Source organism: Exophiala spinifera, assembly GCF_000836115.1.
Source record: "Exophiala spinifera strain CBS 89968 unplaced genomic scaffold supercont1.9, whole genome shotgun sequence".
NCBI classification, from domain to species: domain Eukaryota; kingdom Fungi; phylum Ascomycota; class Eurotiomycetes; order Chaetothyriales; family Herpotrichiellaceae; genus Exophiala; species Exophiala spinifera.
This window is the reverse complement of record NW_015622521.1, coordinates 655,571-672,324: the sequence shown is the minus strand read 5'-3', so window position 1 is coordinate 672,324 and position 16,754 is coordinate 655,571. Positions and strand designations below refer to the sequence as shown.

Below are 16,754 nucleotides of genomic sequence, written 5' to 3'. Positions count from 1 at the left end.
ACCTAAGTTAACTAACCAGTAACGACTGGTGTTATTTATTAGCGTCGCAAGGGATGCGAGCACCAGCACCAGCACCAGCCAGGGCGAGGTTCCTCGCATGCCTCCGTGCGTAATATTCACCCTCCATGGATGCGACTTGGCCGGACCATCATATTCCCGCATGCGAGATAGAGATCTGGCCGCTCGCAAGATGGTGCTTGTGGCGGTGGAAAGATCTTTTCCTCACTGGCAGTCAAATCAATCTTGCCTCTCGTTGCAGTCCTTTCACATGCTCTCCAATGTCACTCATTGGCTCGATCTCGGTTTCGTTTCATCATGGTGAGGCCAACATTGTATCATAGGCCAGCAGGGGGTCGCCGTATCGCCCACCCACATACAAGTACAGTATCTATTCTTGAAACACTCAAACTCCCCGTACCTCGTGTCCCCCTTTGACGCCCATGCTACGAGTACCAAGGAGCTTCTGCTCTGGTGGCACTAGGCTTACGGCCGCGTGTCAAGCGACCGGATACAGTCCAGTGAGGCTGGCGCAGTGACAAAATATCCACTCGCACCCTTTTCCCGACATGTACTCCGTACGGATAGGTACTGATGACGCTTTTACCAATTGATGCGATGCACCTGTACAGGAGCGTGAAACTCAAAATGGGACAGGATAAACTCGAATCCAGGCGCTCGAGCGACCCAATTGTCTGGGGTTCATATGCAACTCACCCACGCCAAACACCAAATGCTGGAAGGTGAGAAGGTGGCTTCGTTCCATATTTCATCTACAAAACCCCCCTTCACTGCACTCATCAGATCAACTTCCCAACCCAAGCTATATAGCTCCCAGTAACACACATTTCCTTCCCTCGACTATTCCTTCTCATCCTCATCCTTGGTCCTTCGCTGTGACCTCGCCATATCCTTCTCAACCATCATTCCTTATCGCCACCTCAACGATCCTTCCACTTACTCCGAGATCAACACGACACAACCACCAACATGGTCGCTAGACTCAGCAATGTGTCTGCCCTCAAAGACTTCATCTCCTTCCTAGCCACAGTCTCTGGCGACATCTCCCACATCACAGCACCTCCATTCATTCTCGCACCGCAATCCCTCACAGAATTCCCCAGCTACTGGGCCGAACGGCCATCACTGTTCACAGCCGCCGCCCACGAACCGACACCCGAAAAACGCTGCCTCGCCATCCTGAAACTCTACCTCGCTTCGCTCCAACGGCAATACTACGTAGGGCGAACCGTCAAAGAGGGCCTCAAGAAACCACTCAACCCCTTCCTCGGCGAGCTGTTCCTGTGCGAATTCACCGACCACGACCTGACGTCCGAGAAGGACTCCAAGGCGTCCACAGTCAGAGTCATCACCGAGCAAGTATCTCACCACCCGCCCACGACGGCATGCTACGTCTCGTCCGAAGAACACGGCATCCACGCCGAAGCATACTCGACCCAACAGACCACCCTATCCGGCACGTCCATCATGATCCGACAGAGCGGCCACGCCATCATCACCATCGACAAGTACAACGAAACGTATCTCCTCCCACTGCCCGACGTGCGCGCGCGGGGCGTCCTGACCGGCGTCCCGTGGCCCGAGCTGGGCGACACGTACAAGATCGTCAGCTCGGCAGGGTACACGGCCGAGATGAAGTTCATCCCCAAGAAGATGTGGGGCGGGGAACGCAACGCCTTTGAAGCGGCAGTGTACAGGACCGGCGACACCACGAGGGACGCCATCTACTCGCTCGGTGGACACTGGAGCAGCCGGTTCGGCGTGTTCAACACGCACGGCCACGAAGTTGACACCTTTGATCTTGCCGACCCGAAAAACGCGCCGGTGCCCATGACCATCAAGCCGGTCGAAGAGCAGTCGGAGTGGGAGAGCCGACGGGCGTGGCGGAGCACCTTTGACGCGATCAGGCGAGGAGACCAGAGCGCCACCGTCGCCGAGAAGAGCAAACTCGAAGACGCCCAGAGACGGATGCGCAAGCGCGAACGCGCCGCCGGGCAGGAGTGGGAGGCGATGTTCTTCAACCGGATCGAGGGGGGAGGGGAGACGGACGAGGAAGTGAAGAAGTTGTTCGACGTCCTGGCTTCTTCCGGTTCAGAGGATGAAGATAAAAATGCCGACGACGTGTCAAGGTTAAAGGGGTCGAATGGTGTCTGGAGATTCGATCCGGTCAAGGAGAGGAAATGGAGGGAAGGAAAAGGGGTAGCGAGGCCGGAGAGTCCTTTTGCCTAAACCGGTATCTGTACCAGGACGGGGATACTTTGCTTTGCTGGGTGGCCAGCTAACCCACCCTCGGGGATTTGTCGATTGGTCTGATGGAAGCGTGTCATGCATTTGTGTCGGTTTTGGGTCAAGGTTTCGACAAAGCAAGCGACGGTGTTGGAAGGGGAGCTTCGGCTTCGGCATTTAATTCCAGATAAACCTGAATTAAGTACATCGTTATAACTACCTGGGGAACTCCTTGATCGCGCGGCAATTGTTTGACCGTGTGATTGCAGGCGACGCAGCGCCGATCAGACGCTCATGGAGGGAAATGTCTAATTTCGTCAACAACACGAAAATCAATGGACCATGATCATGTCGTCGTCGCCGTTGTCGTCAAACTCGGTTTCATGATTCTCCCTTTCTCCCTTCCTCTCTTTCTTTCGTCCTGCCTTTCGCGTGCGTGCGAATCGGTCAGATGAGAGATGGCCCGTTGACCGGTCCGTCGCAAGTGACGAAAAGTGTATCATTGATGATTATGTTCGGTCGAGTGCCTGCTCTAGTGCCCGCTTTACATGCCGGTTTTGCTTCTCTTTAAGATCTCTCTAGACTCTTACTTCCGTGATTGGTCGTGAACGTTCGGGACCGGACGGAGTATCACCGTAGTCAGGACCGGTGACAGTGACAAGTGGGTTTAGATCGTCTTTATTCCCTGTAGTCTGCCAGTGGCAGACCGGGAGTGGGTGAGCCGACCCGACGACGAGAGACCAAAGCTGGGTTCTTGAGCAGGGTCCGTGTGCGGTCGTTGTATCATGTAAACCCCGTCGAGACTCAACTGGGCATCTGACCTATGTCTCCGTGGAGTACATGGTGTCTCTCGCTCCCCTCTTTATGATATGAATTGCAACCGTTCCGACGGACCATCTCCGGCGACCCCAGTTGCGTCAGTAACTATGTCGTACATACATAATACACGAACCGAAATAAGTTGCCGGAAACGGGACTCGTATGGTAATGATGTGAGTAATGTGAGAGTAGGAGGTTGTTAGATACCTGGAGGTATATGTTATTAGGTGGCATGGTGCTTATCCGACATGTCCTGGGGCCATCATTGCTTGTCGGCTTCTGGATCTTGAGTGCGTTGCTTTCGTTCAGTCACAAAGACTTGATCTCCCGTACGCAGTATCGCGCCAGAAGGTCCGGCGAACCCATACTGGCCAAAGACAGGTTTATCTGTGAAGTGTAGAGAATCTCAATCAGCATATATTCTAATTTTTGGTTCGAACAGAGACCATTTCTCCATAGCCCTTTCGATCGAACTTACGAGGGAACTTGTCATTGACTCTTCTGTCGCTCGCCAATAGCCCGTACAGCTGGCGATCACGATGGATCATCTCGCCCGTGTCTGGGTCTGCATTCAGACTGAGGCATCGAACCGTCCGGAAGATGCATTTGATGGTGACTTCCTGGGCTTCATCCGACTGAGACCGAACGAGAAGTGATGACCAGTTGTCCTCGTCGTACGCCGGAAGCTGCCCCTTGACATCGACGTGGATGTTAGGTCGGAAGCGGACGATTATGTCTTCGTGTTGCCAGTCCTTGGGGAGCCGGGACCGGGCATCCTCCTCGGACGCGGTCGAGGTTATCAACAATGGAGCTGCATCTGCGAACCGGATTCGTTGCGGCTGGAGTCCCTCTCTGAGCGCTAGGGAGAGGGCATTGTGCTGACTGGGTAGATAGGCTGCCCCGGGAATCTCACGACGCCCTGTGCCTCCGATGGATAAGAGTCGTACATCCTGGCCAAGGTGGTTGGAAAAGAACGACGCTGATTCTTCTCCTAGGTCGATACCGATGGCTGTGGTTCCGAAGATGCTGACCTCGAAGGTCTTGTTCTGAAGCAGCGACAGCGGCGACGGTGTCAGCGGAACCGTGATGGAGGACGGAGGACTGGCGTGAATGTGGCTGATGGTCAGTTTGGTCCAGGAGTCGTCGATGGTCGGCTTAAATAGCATGAGCTTGAAGTGTTTCTTGATGGTCAGGAATTTCGCCTCCTTCGAGTTGTCCTTGGGAGGTGTGACCAGCACGAAACACCTGTCGAAACGGAGGCCTTCATTGGTGAGTTCGACCGACGACACCTGCACGGGCGGAAGAGACTTGACGGGATAGATGAAGAGCTAGCACATGTATCAGCTTCAGACTCCGCTGTTCAGGCAGTCATTGAGACATCCATACTCTCTGGATGGTGCACATTGCATCGCCTTGTCTAGCCTCATCCGGCAGCCATCAGCGACAAAGGCAGAAGACCGAGAGAGAAGAAAGAGATCAAAGCCCAGAAGCGGCTAAGTCGAGCGCGATCAGTCCACCTTTTAGCTGTGTGTGTCGGATTTCGTTTCGGTTTCACTGCAATATCAGGTGACGAAGTGAGAGATCTCTGCGCCTTTGCGAATGCGAATGTTGGATGGGAAAATGCGCGGGCTCGTTGGTGTCAGCACGAAAAGAGGAGTCGAAGCAGCAAACCTGGTTCGCGCCGGAGTGGGCGGGATAACGTGGGTGGCGGGCAGGACTTGTCACCAAGGAGACTAGTCAAATGACGGAGATGAATGACGGTCTGATTGAGGGCAGCTTCCACCAGCAAAGATGTAAAAGACATGTATATCGGTGACTGACCGGTTCAAATGACTCGCTGGCTCAGTTCTCTGTCGACATGGCTTACTCTACCCGCCTTCCTCGCCTTTCTCGCTTCGCTCTGGCTTTTCCGTTTGTGTCAGCCAAGTTACTGTCTTATGAGTACATACCACCGGCGTCGCCTCCATCCTTCTTACTCCGCCCGGTCAGATCCTATCATCTGTGATTGATTTCGATTCCTCAATCGCCCCCGTTGTCCATCCTTGAACGTTGTTTCATCTGGTTTCCGCGTAGCTCAAGTTTGTCCGATTTTCCTATTCGGGGAACACTTGTTGCTGAGTTCTCGAAATTCGTGGTGCCCGCCCCTCGCATGGAAACCAACGCTCCAGATGCTGTAGCTGTGTCCGAAAGGGCCTGTCATTCCTGCAGACAGCGTCGTGTCAAGGTATGAGACCCCGGATCGTCGTCCTGCCGCTCCACGTGGCTGCTGCTGATAACCACAAAGTGCGATAAAAGAATCCCGGGCTGTCTACGATGCGAAAAGCTAGGCAGACCATGTACGGGATACGACACCGAGCGTAAATTCCTCGACGAGGGTGCAAAGGTCCGAAGAAAGTATGATGGAAATTTACAAACCCTCCCCGACCTCTCCAGGCGACATGTCACTTCTCCTCCAACAAATCCTGTAGCCCCAACTACACGACAGGAACCATCGAGGAACAGTCCATCTCAGTACCAGCGTCTTCCTATCCAAAGTCATACCAAAGCAATCCCGGATATCATCTCACAACCAACCTCATCCCCTCTCACATTACCAGGTATAGCCTCTCTCAGCCCAAGACAATCCACACCAAATGTACAATATCCTCTTTTCGGGGTGAATCCGCCAACCAGCCCAGGGTACAACATATTCCAGGGACAAGCACCCCAACCGTTTTTCTCTTCTTCGATCCCTCATCCGCCAGCTAATGCACCCTCTCATTTCCCACCGGCCCCTCAACATCCCCCGCAGCGACCAGATCAATTTCAGTACGGTCTAGAACAGGGCACGGCCAAGCTATTGCGCGGCAAGCCCCAATATGCGCCATCCGAGACAGACACTTATGTCAGTGAGGATTACTTCGATCTAGATATCGACACATATTACGCCAACGGCAACAACGCTTGCGGTTTCATCCCCGGGTTACCGGTGATCCTTACCGATACCAATGAGCCAGAAACCGACGAAGACCTTCTAACCAATGACTATGCCTCTCTCAGTGGTAGGTCATCAGTGTATGACAGCTCAGAAGGGGGAAGAAAGCGACCCGAGTATAGCCAGAAGTATTTGCATGAGCGTACAACGGAGCTAGCCGCCCTCACTAGGCATTTTGTCCAGGTAGTATCTCCTTCGTAAGTCCCGGGACTCTGTATTCATCAAGGGAATGTACTGACCCGGGCACCCAGCATGGATTTGTTCGATCTCGACACATATTTCAGTCGAATAGTCCCTTTGAAGGCAGTTCAAAATGTGATGTTGAGATCGGCTATGGCGGCCGTGGCTGCGAACCAGATTGGCCAGCTGTTGGCCAAGGGTGTCACGAAAACGGATCTACAGCATCTGGTGCCGTTATTGGGCGAGAATGGGGGGCTTCAAGAGACCGATTGGTTTTACAAGGCTGCGAATTATTACGACAGGGGAATTTCCTACCTAAGGATCTTCTTGCAGCGGTGGTTGAGCGATACCAGCAACGAAATGACGGGGCACACGTCAAAGTATCCTTCCAGGAGATTTTCTGACGGGAGCAGCAAGGAATCATCCACCCTAAGTGCACCAAACAAGAGACGGCGCATAAGTGAACAGTCATCCGCCGGCGCAGACATGGAAGCTCTCGTCGCTGCCATTTCAGTCTTCTCGTTGTACGAGTCGTTGGACAATCCGACCAAGGACTGGTCACAGTGAGTCAAGCCTCGTTTCGCCATTTTGTGTCAACCAACTGACCACCTGCGACAGGCATCTCGACGGGTTCAAAGCACTTCTGGATACAAAGATTCTCCCCCAAGCCGTCACTACTCCAGGCCCCAAGGCTTCCCCATTCATCTCCATGAAAGCTAGCCGGGCAGCGTTTTGGAACTTTGCTCGTGCTGATTACCTAGCCGCTTATATCAACCGATCGAAAACGCGACTAGACCCTGACAATTTGTTGGTGTGGAAGGCTCTGGGCCTGCCCATAACTGATGAAGGTGGCCTCGTCTACAATGATCCATCAACTCCGACCAACGCCATGGTATCGTATCAAACACGAGATAGAGAAGACATGGTGTCATGCGCCCTGATCTGGATTGTTCTTCGAGTTATGAACTTCCTCGCGCCACATGATGATCATAATCCAGAGACGGCGGCAGGCACTCCGAATAATGTCTTTGACAGTCCTGGCACGCTAGCATTTCGATCGCCTTCAGAGACAGGTGCATCGACGCCGATTCAAGGTCGAATTGCGCGCTGGAAGCAATTGCGTCGCCAACTCGAGGACTGGTACGACAACCTGCCTTTCACGTTCCAGCCATATGCGATGATGGGAGCTGCATCTCAACACCCGTACGACCAACCTCCGGAAACGAGACCACGATTTACGAGGATTTTCTTCAGTGTCCCCATGTGTGCAGCGGCATTGCAGCTGTACCATTTTGCACAGATCTTGCTGTTGCTCAACCAGCCTGTCGATGAAAGTGCGGCGGGCTTCATGGCGAATCGGATACGAATGTTTAGAAAGGTGTCGGAAGAGTCGGAACATCACAGCCGACAAATCTGTGGCATCGCTCTTGGGAAACCACCTCCGGCCGTGAGCAGGCAGATGGTGCACTCGTTGCATCTAGCTGGACTGTGCTTCGAGGAGAGGGAGGATAGGTTAGTGGTGTTGGAGTTGCTCGGTAATATCGAGAAGGAAACCGGTGCTTCAACTTCACAACGAGCTAGGGAATTAAGAGAGGCTTGGGGCTGGGGTCCCGAGGTCAGGGAAGTTGCTTAAAGCACAAAGGGAGTGAAAGTGATACACCTTAGATATTTAAAGGCGGCATTTGGGATGGGATCTCTGATGATTCCGTCCTATGATACATGAGCCTTGGTATGTGATATGTGGTGGCACGGCGACCGCCCGCAAAAAGTCTGGCGTCGACAAGTATGATTCTGATGTGTTATGATCAAGTACAAGTGACTACGTGTAGTCAACGTTGCGATGGAACAGTGCCTTGGGTGATGATGGATTTAAAACATGACCACATTGATTGAGATTGTAATGAAATTGTATCTGTTCTTCACCTTTCCTTACGATATGTTGCGTGCTGCTTGCTCACGGTGTTGGGAGTAGTACACTGTCCTTTCAACGTCAAGACCGACATGCAGTCGCTGGTAAGGAAGGTGGAACAAGGTGCCTGCTTTTCCCTCACTAGGGTCACATCAAGATGTTATCACCATCGGGGTTCGGAATGCATTCGTTCCTCGGGAAGTGAAGCGATCACTCATACCATCGCCGAGGCTCGTGACTATAAATGATCCCCAAGGACAAAGAGAAGGGAGGAAGAGATTGATTCCTGTCATGGTACACCGCTTGCAGATTAACGACCTCTGCCTCTCCCAGGTACGGGCCTGATTCAATCACATTTGCTGCCTTTCAACGGATCGACTACTTTGTGCCCTGATTACGTAGGCCCTGGGCCCACCACCACCCGGGGAGTCGACATGTTGAAAAGTGAAAAGAACAAAGCTTTGTCATCGTCTTTATTCGCGCACCTTGTGATTGTAACGCAATGATAACGATGCTGGGTTCTGCAAGTACAATAACAAAATATCCCAACTTACCCGTGCTACTCTTTGTTAGTTCGGGACCTACCGTGTTGGCTGGTTTTGGGTATTCGAGCGCGAGGTTCGTGGGAATTAGCTTTTTACGGAAGTACCGGGCGAAGTCTCGGTCTCTCACTTGTCCATCTCGCTGCGAATTTCCCAATGCGTACGTGACGTCGGCTTGAGGCTCGTCGGGACTTCTCGGTCCCTGGAGCTTTTGTTGGTGTGAAGAAGCAAACTAGGTAGGGAATTACCTTCATGCCTATTCGTTTTGGCCGGCGGACAAATGTATTACACGCATAATGGACTAGTTACCACCCCAACTTGTTCATTATTCTGAATCTTCTGGATTTTGTCGTGCGTTGACAGATTTCGGCTTCTCTACCCGAACTCCGATGGTGAAGCGGCATTTGCGGACGCCTCGCAGCCCACTGCCGCCTTTGCTCATCCTCCATGTCCGAAATAGTACAGAGGATATATATAATGGTGCAAATGTGCCCCCCATAGTTGGGCGTCAATTCGATCGGCGCGTCGCTGATGAAATTTGGTTGGGCAGCAAAAAACCAAGAACCGAAGGGCAAAAACCAAGGCAAGGCAGCGCCGCGGCCCCTGAACTCCGTTCCCAGGCGGATGGATCCGTGAAACGACCAAGACGACAAGGCTACTACCTCGTACTTATGATTGATTGACGGCACTTCACGAGACTATTTGCCTCACTTTCATAAAGGTTATTCCTTCTCTGGGCCGGGCAAAGGAGGGTCCAACGACTCGATTCTCGAGACCACAACAAATACTCTCTTCTCTTTCGAAAGACAATACACCAGACCTTATTGCAGCACCTACTACTTGCCTACCTACTTCACCCCCAGAAGGTATAAATACACATTGTATACCTGTACCTCTCCTCCGGATACCTGATCTCAACACAGACGTCGCGCAGAGCGTCCTGCGAAAACCGAAATCACACAATGTCCACTACGGAAGCGACACCAACGATCCACGTCCTCGGAGTGTCTTCCGAGGACGCTTCAGGGTCGCTGTTCTCGAGCCTGCATGAGGACGCAAAATCCAATGCGTCCCCTCAACTCAGGCTTCACGGCCGGATTGCCGTGGTCAGAACTCAAGACGCGTCGTTCGACCAAGTCAATGTCCAAGTCCACGGCGCGATCCGCAACAAGATCGGCTCTAAGGTGGCGGTCGAAAGGTTCTCGTCGTCGACGGAAGAATTCAGCGTGCTCGATTTCAAACCTGCATACTCCGCCTCCTCTCACCGGGACACGCAGTCGCGAGAAGAGCACCTCGACTTTTCGTGCCTCGTACCGACTGTGTCCGGCCGGCGAAGCGTACACAAACGCGGCGGCAACAACGACGCCGAGGAAGACAAGGATGACGAAGTGGTCGGCGCCGGTGTCGTGCCTGCTACGACGACGACCCGTGGCCACCACCGCCGCCACCAACACGACGGCTTCATCCCTTCAATGTCCATTTCCGGCTCGACGTACGTCACGCGCGTCACGGCCATCAGGGACCGACACCTCGTCCAAGGCTCGTGCGAAGTCATTTACTGGCTTGAGGCCGTGTTCCTGGACTCGCGACACAATCAGAACAGTCGTGTGGTCGTCCGCCGCTTGACGTGTCCCGTTGATATCTCGTCTCCCAACACACCATTGCAAGTCGAACTCTCACCGTCGTCGTCATCGTCACCCGACAGGTGCAACAAGAACACGAGTACGAGCGCGGCGGGTACGAGTGGCATCATCACCCAGATCGCAAAGCCTCGTGCTCATCCTCATTCATGGACGAAGTCGTTACGTTGTCTCTCTTCCCAGTCACAGCCTGAACTATCAGTCACGCTGTCCCACACGCTAGGCCATATTGTCAGCGACTCGACTCGACTAGCCACTGGGTGTCGACGACTATCGATACCTGTCTCCGTCAATGTCGGACTCCCCACGCACACACGTGCTCGTCCTTCTCCTTGCCCTCGACAAGCAACGCGGAGCTTGTCTTCGACTACCGGTGGCCCTGGCCCTGGCCCTACAGACTCGTTAAAATGCTCGATCAAGTCGCAATGGTACACTCGCCGTTCGTTCAACACCGAAGGATCCTCTCGAGGAGCAGCCGGCGGCGTCGGGCCGTCGATCGCTTCCGACACCGTGTCGACGCACAAGACCACTCTCGTCTTGCCGCCCCTGTACAGGGAACCCGACGACGACTCGACGTACACGACGTCCGTGGACCTGAACGTCCTCCTGCCCGAGTCGTCGACCGTCCCGTCCGTCTCGTCCGACGTCTTGAGCGTCAGCCACGATCTCGACCTTGCGATACAATTCGAGTTCGTCGACGGCAGTGGTGTCAAGACCGCGTACACTGCAGACTTCCGAAACCTCCCCGTCACGCTGCGCATGGCTGAGCTGCCACAAGACGTCCTCACGCAATGTACTTTTGACGACCCACTACTGGGCTATGTCGAAGACGACGTCCGGTATGCACCACCACCTTATATTTGTTGAATGGTCAAGTCCGTTCGTCGTCCATCAGCGTGGAAGACGTCTAGGCGTCCGAGAGGAGATCTCTTGTGGTGGTCTTTTTGTTTCTCTTGGAATGCGTGAATGAATCATGGCCGGCACGTTGAAGAAATGCGATAGATACCCCCTTGTTTTTGCTTTTTTAGATAGATTCACTCCAAGACATAGGATAGAAGTTGGCAGCATTATTTATTCAGCTGATCATCCATTCATTCCTTCATAGACCAAAGAAATTTGCAAACCAGTCTTTTCGTGTTTGGCATCGAGACCTCCCTCTTTGGCTTCCTGAACCGACTCTTGTGTCCCAGCTAGATTGTCAGAGAGCTGCGTCTCCTCCAACAACCGGCCCACGACGAGGAAGGCAGTCTACTACTTAGTCTCATTTATGAGAAGCCCCTTTTCGTCGTCACGAGTCTGACCCCTGGACGAGTATATGGGTATGAGTGGATGCTGACGCCAACACCACAGCTTTTGCCACCAGTCCTTTGTTCCTTGATCGTTTTCCCTGAACTGTGGACGCCGACGCATTCCGAACGATGGCCAGGACCAATGCTTTTGGCACCAGTTTTGTGCTGTCTGAAAATGTGCCAGCTGCCCCTTGTTACTCCAATGAGCTTCATATCTGTATATCATGAGAAACGCGACGCTAAAGCACAAGAAGGAGAACATGAATGAAGTGGCAGTCAGAGGAATAGGAATCGCTCCAGGTTGCATCGAGAAGATAGCAGCGGTCAAAGAAATAGGTAGAGACATCGCCTGTTCGAGTTAGTCTGGCCCTGGCATATGTGCAAAGCAATCTCGGCATACTATAGTATTCGAAATCCTCTTGTTGGTCTTGGCCAACCGAGCTGATTCTTGTAAGACCTCTTTTTCCGCTAGATCACCTAGGGTGAGTTCGTATTGTAGCTGTGCAGTTTGACTATATGTCAGCTTGCAATTCAACTGAAGTGGAAACTTAGGAAGGCACTCGACCATGAGCTTGCTTACCTGCCGCTCCCATGCATTGCGACGGTCCTCCAAGCTTTTGAAGCGCTCTTCCAAACATTGCAATCGGGCGAAGTGGATCCGAATAACGTTCTTTTGCGAAGTTGCGTCCGGTGATGACTCCGGCGTGTCCACGAAGCCATTCATGGGGCGATCGAGAAAGGTTGAGAAGGCCCGGAGTGATTTTCCCAGGGCTTTCCTCACGTCAACCAGAACGGAAGAAACAACTTCCAGCCGTTCCAAGGACCCCCGGATAGACTTCCCGGATTTATCTTTGTACTGCTGCTAAGCTGTCAGTTTGCTCTTTCATGGATTCATTGTGCTGGGGTGGACTACTTACCCAAGAACGCGAACTCCGGTCCAGTTTGCTCATTACAAGGCCAAACTCCTTGGTGACCTGTTCGATTCTCGGCGCTGTGACCCTCAAGAAATAGGAGCTTGCGCACTCCGGCTCCCCTGATGTGAAGAAATAATTACAAGATGGGTCTTCCTTCATGGTCTCTTGATAGGACTTGGTGTTTCCCCCATCCTCGACTTCGAAATAGGTGTCGACAAAGCAATACGCAACCCATCTCCAATCATCAATGCCGGCGATTACACAGGAGATTTGTGCCTCATAAAGGTACGATTTGTCAGCGTCAAAGCCGTCAAGCAGTGTCACATCCCTGAATTGCCTCAACGTATGTCCCGACGAGTTGCGACGTGTATCCCGATATGGACGTGGCGATGTCCTCCATGCATAATACGGCAGATGCAACGACAAATGGAATTCTGCCCACCCTACTGTCTGCTGTACGCTTAGCCTGTCTTCAACCTTTCCAGAACCTGTACTTACCGGAACTGTGACTTCAATACCGCTTTCGAAGGATAAATATCTGAGAATAGCCCCCCGAAGCGCTGAGATCTGTCGTTTTGAAGCTGTCGCAGCAAGTGCATAGATGTTCCAGGAATCGAGATCGCTGATGAATCTGTAAAGCGTCAGCCATTGAGTTCATGATCAATCCGTGCCCTACATTAACCGCCTTGCGACGTCGCTACTGGCATTCGGCGCCGACTTGTCGAGCGTTGTCTCTACAGCATCTCCGTCTGTCTGAAATCGCTGCGCAAGTTGCATTGTCAGCCAAGCCAGTCATGACAAGTTCTCGAGATTGTCAACATTACCGGTCGCTTCAAGGCTTTGTAAAGTTCTCGCGCTGTCAACAAGCTTGAGTATGACGAGTACCAGCCAGTTCCTCCTTCGCCCAACCACGCCGTTCTCTTGAACGAAACCGCTTCTTGCTCACTTTGAAGTACACTGAATTCTGCACCATGGCAGAATTCCTCGACGATATCCATTTGAGGACGAAGATAATCGGGAGTCTCGTGATCCCGCATGAATGCACGAATCATGCTTAGTCCATCACTTCCGCCTTTTTGGAGGCCTTTCGATGATATCTCACTGTCATGAGCAACATGGGGAGATGTGTGCATCGTTTCTGAAGTCGCAATAACCTGCGCCGCTGCTTTCCCAATTTCCGTAGCACTTTCATCGGCGCGTGAAGTCTGAGGAAGACTGAGTTGGCCTCCAAGCTTCTGCTTCGCATCCTCAAAGACGCTATGTGCTGGCATAACGTATGCACTTCTACCACCGCCTGCGACAACGTGGCCATAGAGGCCGTGACTTGATTCGTCCATGACCCATGAGCCAGAATCGCCTTTTGTCAATGGTTGTGAAAATCTGGCTTTGAAAACCTTCTGAAATGACTTGCTATGTGGCAGACGAGTATAAGCAGGAGTACCAGACAGAATCCCTTTCACGGCACCTGCTGATGCAGTCTCAGCAACAACTGCGACGTCGTTTAGTGGCGCTCTGATAACATGTGCAGGCTGTACTGCATGTGGGTTTTCAGTCTCATTGGGCCTTAGCATAGATGTTGTGTCAGGCAATCTGACAAGGGCATAGTCGAGATCAATGGACGATACTGATAGATCAACCTTCTTTGGAGTATTAATCGAAGGGCTTTTGTGGTCCTGCAGCGTTGCTGATTTTGGAGAACCTGGTCGTACCATCCTCTTGTCAAAGACGTGGCCAGCGGTGTAGGCATAAATAGTCTCGCCGTGCTGTACAAGACCTCCAACTGTAGAACTTTTGACGAAATGACCGGCGTCTACTACCGAACTGACGGATACCTTGTTGCCCGAGATGTTTATGGATACCGAATCTGAAGGAGAAGGAGCATCCGCGGTGTGTTGGTAAGTGGGGTCTGCCCACAGTGCCAGACCATCGAAGTCTGGAGGAACAGCAGCATTATCAGACTTCATCCCTGGAAAACCATCAAGTATCTTGCTGTCATCAATGATCTTCTGCGCCTGCTTGCGAGGTTCGTATTGGTCACAAATGACCATGACCACAGGATACGTCGTTGTCGGGTCTTCACCCCTCATGTAGACGTCAAACGAAAAAATTGTATCGGTAGGCAGACTGTCCAAAATTGGAGCCAATTCGTGTTCAATGTCCTGAGATAAGACTTCGAAAGCTCTCTTTGCCGGCCCCGTGGCACTCCAATAATTCACGTTGTCGATCCGCCTGAGGAACTCTCCAGTAGATGCAGCTGCGTCAGGCCAGTTTGCCTGCTGACTTCCACCAAAGAGGTTCAATACCCTTCTGATACTGAAGCGAAAGGTCATCGCATGGGCGCGGTGACACTGGCCCGAGCCGACGGCTGGGCGAGATGCATAAATGCTGAACCTGCTCTGTCGCGTAAGGCAGAGGTAGGAGGGTGAGGGTAGAGCGAAGAAGCGAGGCTTATATTCAAGAATTGCGAGGCTGACACCGCTTGTGTGTCAGGCATCACTGCACCAATCGCGGCCAATGAGATTCATGTCTGCACATCTCCCACAGAAAACGGGCAACACGTCAAGCCTGAATATTGAGGCGGTGTTGTAGTCCATTGGCCGCGATGCATAAAACAGAGAGTGAGGCGGTTGCGGCTCGAGAAGGCACATCGCCCACCAGGAGCTCATCAAAAGATTTAGAACTGTTTGGAAATCGCAGCCGTGCTGTATCCTGTACATATGTGACACGATAACTGCGGTGCACTCAACCGCGAAGTCCAATTATTCCAGGATGGCAGCCTCAGAGAACATCGAACTTTGCAAACCCGAGGCTCCAAAGAATATTGCAGAAGCATTTTTAACGCTGTGGGGTAATGGGACAAGTCAAAAGAGATCAAGGTCCATTGCGATGGAGGCATACCAAAGGTATCAAGAAAAGGAGCGTGCAGCGGCTAACCAAAGAGGATTTCACGCAGGTACTGGGAAAGCTGAGGAAATCATCTGTATTGCCAAAAAGTTAGCAAAAGGGTTGTCCAAGGAGGTCGTTCGGGAGGATCTGGGCAGAGATATGGACATGTCGGACCAGAGAGAGAAGTTGAAGCGGCTCGACGCCTCAATTAACCTTTCGGCCACGCTGCTCACGATGATATGTACGGATCCACCGCCGCGCAACCGCAACGTATACTGCCGCCGGAGTGTGCTCTCCTGGGAGCACGGGTCATTACAAGACTCCCTTGAAATGCATTTCACCTCGGAAGTCTTGTTGGGACATGATGTGACTCTGGAAAAGGAGTTCAACGTCAGCACCTTTTGTCGCATTACTGGATTTTCCATTGATTGGACCGACAATCTCATAGATCATCTGCATTTGGACGAGGACAACCAGAGGCTGGCCATATTCCACCACGCGTCATTCCTGAAATGTCAGCAAAGGTAATTCCGCCGTACCCAACTGATTTTAGACTGCTATTGACCAATTTAGCAATCTGTTTCCGCCTGGATTGATTGACGAGACTTTGAGAACATTGGCTCTTTTCTTTCCACCCCATGATTCGGCCATGACAGCATGGGTTCGGCAGCACCCAGAATGTCCTAAATTTGACACAGAATTGACAAAATGCCGTCGGCTCAAACCAGCAGATCGGAAAATTCGAGAGTTTAAATACTGGCACGAGCGCTTGGTGGCTGTGAAGGAGTTGTACGACGAGACGCGACCAAGAACAATCTCGCAACTGTGGTATGACAGACGCAACATGATACAATGGTGTACTTTCTGGGTAGCAATATGGCTCTTCATCTTCGCAGTCGCACAGATAGTCCAGGGCGTATTGCAGACGTACAAGGCGTATCATCCGACAAACGCCACAAAAACGCAACTCTGAGGGCCTGAGGCTCTGGAAAAGAGGAAATCAGTGGTTGGCACTCTCTGGTGCGAGGATTTGATGTGGTGAGCTGAGAAGGAACATTGTCGAGATCAACCAGTTTGATGATGATGACAACGCGAAGTTTGGCGTGACTCGGGAGTGCCTCATACCTACTACGCGTCGGGGGCGCCTCCCTGGGGCTGAGTCAACTATTGAGATGCGCAAGGTTGAAGTCATACCACCTGAATGACTAACGAGGTAGTGAAAATTGATAGGATTGATGAACTAGTAACAAAGATCCTATTGTTGATTGTGAATTTGTGAGGCAGGAGCCTCGGCAACGGACAAATTCCGCAGGCCTGTAGTGGATTAGGTAAGGCGATTACTTATGCACGGCTGTTA

The 16,754-nt window shown here is 52.2% G+C and overlaps 6 protein-coding genes across 6 annotated transcripts; 4 read left to right on the top strand and 2 right to left on the bottom strand.

Annotated features, from left to right (window-relative positions):
- Positions 1–987: 987 nt before the first annotated feature.
- On the top strand, positions 988–2,247 carry PV08_11272 (uncharacterized protein; the record flags this gene model as incomplete). Its single annotated transcript, XM_016385582.1, has 1 exon — positions 988–2,247. One exon carries the CDS (start codon positions 988–990, stop codon positions 2,245–2,247), a length of 1,260 nt encoding a protein of 419 aa, XP_016230526.1.
- Positions 2,248–3,325: 1,078 nt separating this feature from the next.
- On the bottom strand, positions 3,326–4,467 carry PV08_11271 (uncharacterized protein; the record flags this gene model as incomplete). Its single annotated transcript, XM_016385581.1, has 3 exons — positions 3,326–3,450; positions 3,542–4,391; positions 4,450–4,467. The coding sequence occupies 3 exons, from the start codon at positions 4,465–4,467 to the stop codon at positions 3,326–3,328; spliced, it is 993 nt and encodes a 330-aa protein (XP_016230525.1).
- Positions 4,468–5,212: 745 nt separating this feature from the next.
- Positions 5,213–7,850, top strand: PV08_11270 (uncharacterized protein; the record flags this gene model as incomplete). The annotated part of the gene is made up of 4 exons (XM_016385580.1): positions 5,213–5,287; positions 5,348–6,234; positions 6,289–6,780; positions 6,836–7,850. 4 exons carry the CDS (start codon positions 5,213–5,215, stop codon positions 7,848–7,850), a joined length of 2,469 nt encoding a protein of 822 aa, XP_016230524.1.
- Positions 7,851–9,630: 1,780 nt separating this feature from the next.
- On the top strand, positions 9,631–11,175 carry PV08_11269 (uncharacterized protein; the record flags this gene model as incomplete). The annotated part of the gene is made up of 1 exon (XM_016385579.1): positions 9,631–11,175. The coding sequence occupies one exon, from the start codon at positions 9,631–9,633 to the stop codon at positions 11,173–11,175; it is 1,545 nt and encodes a 514-aa protein (XP_016230523.1).
- A 780-nt stretch (positions 11,176–11,955) lies between these two features.
- Positions 11,956–14,841, bottom strand: PV08_11268 (uncharacterized protein; the record flags this gene model as incomplete). Its single annotated transcript, XM_016385578.1, has 6 exons — positions 11,956–12,096; positions 12,178–12,456; positions 12,515–12,961; positions 13,010–13,142; positions 13,188–13,273; positions 13,336–14,841. The coding sequence occupies 6 exons, from the start codon at positions 14,839–14,841 to the stop codon at positions 11,956–11,958; spliced, it is 2,592 nt and encodes an 863-aa protein (XP_016230522.1).
- Positions 14,842–15,280: 439 nt separating this feature from the next.
- On the top strand, positions 15,281–16,370 carry PV08_11267 (uncharacterized protein; the record flags this gene model as incomplete). The annotated part of the gene is made up of 2 exons (XM_016385577.1): positions 15,281–15,921; positions 15,971–16,370. 2 exons carry the CDS (start codon positions 15,281–15,283, stop codon positions 16,368–16,370), a joined length of 1,041 nt encoding a protein of 346 aa, XP_016230521.1.
- Between the last annotated feature and the right edge of the window lie 384 nt (positions 16,371–16,754).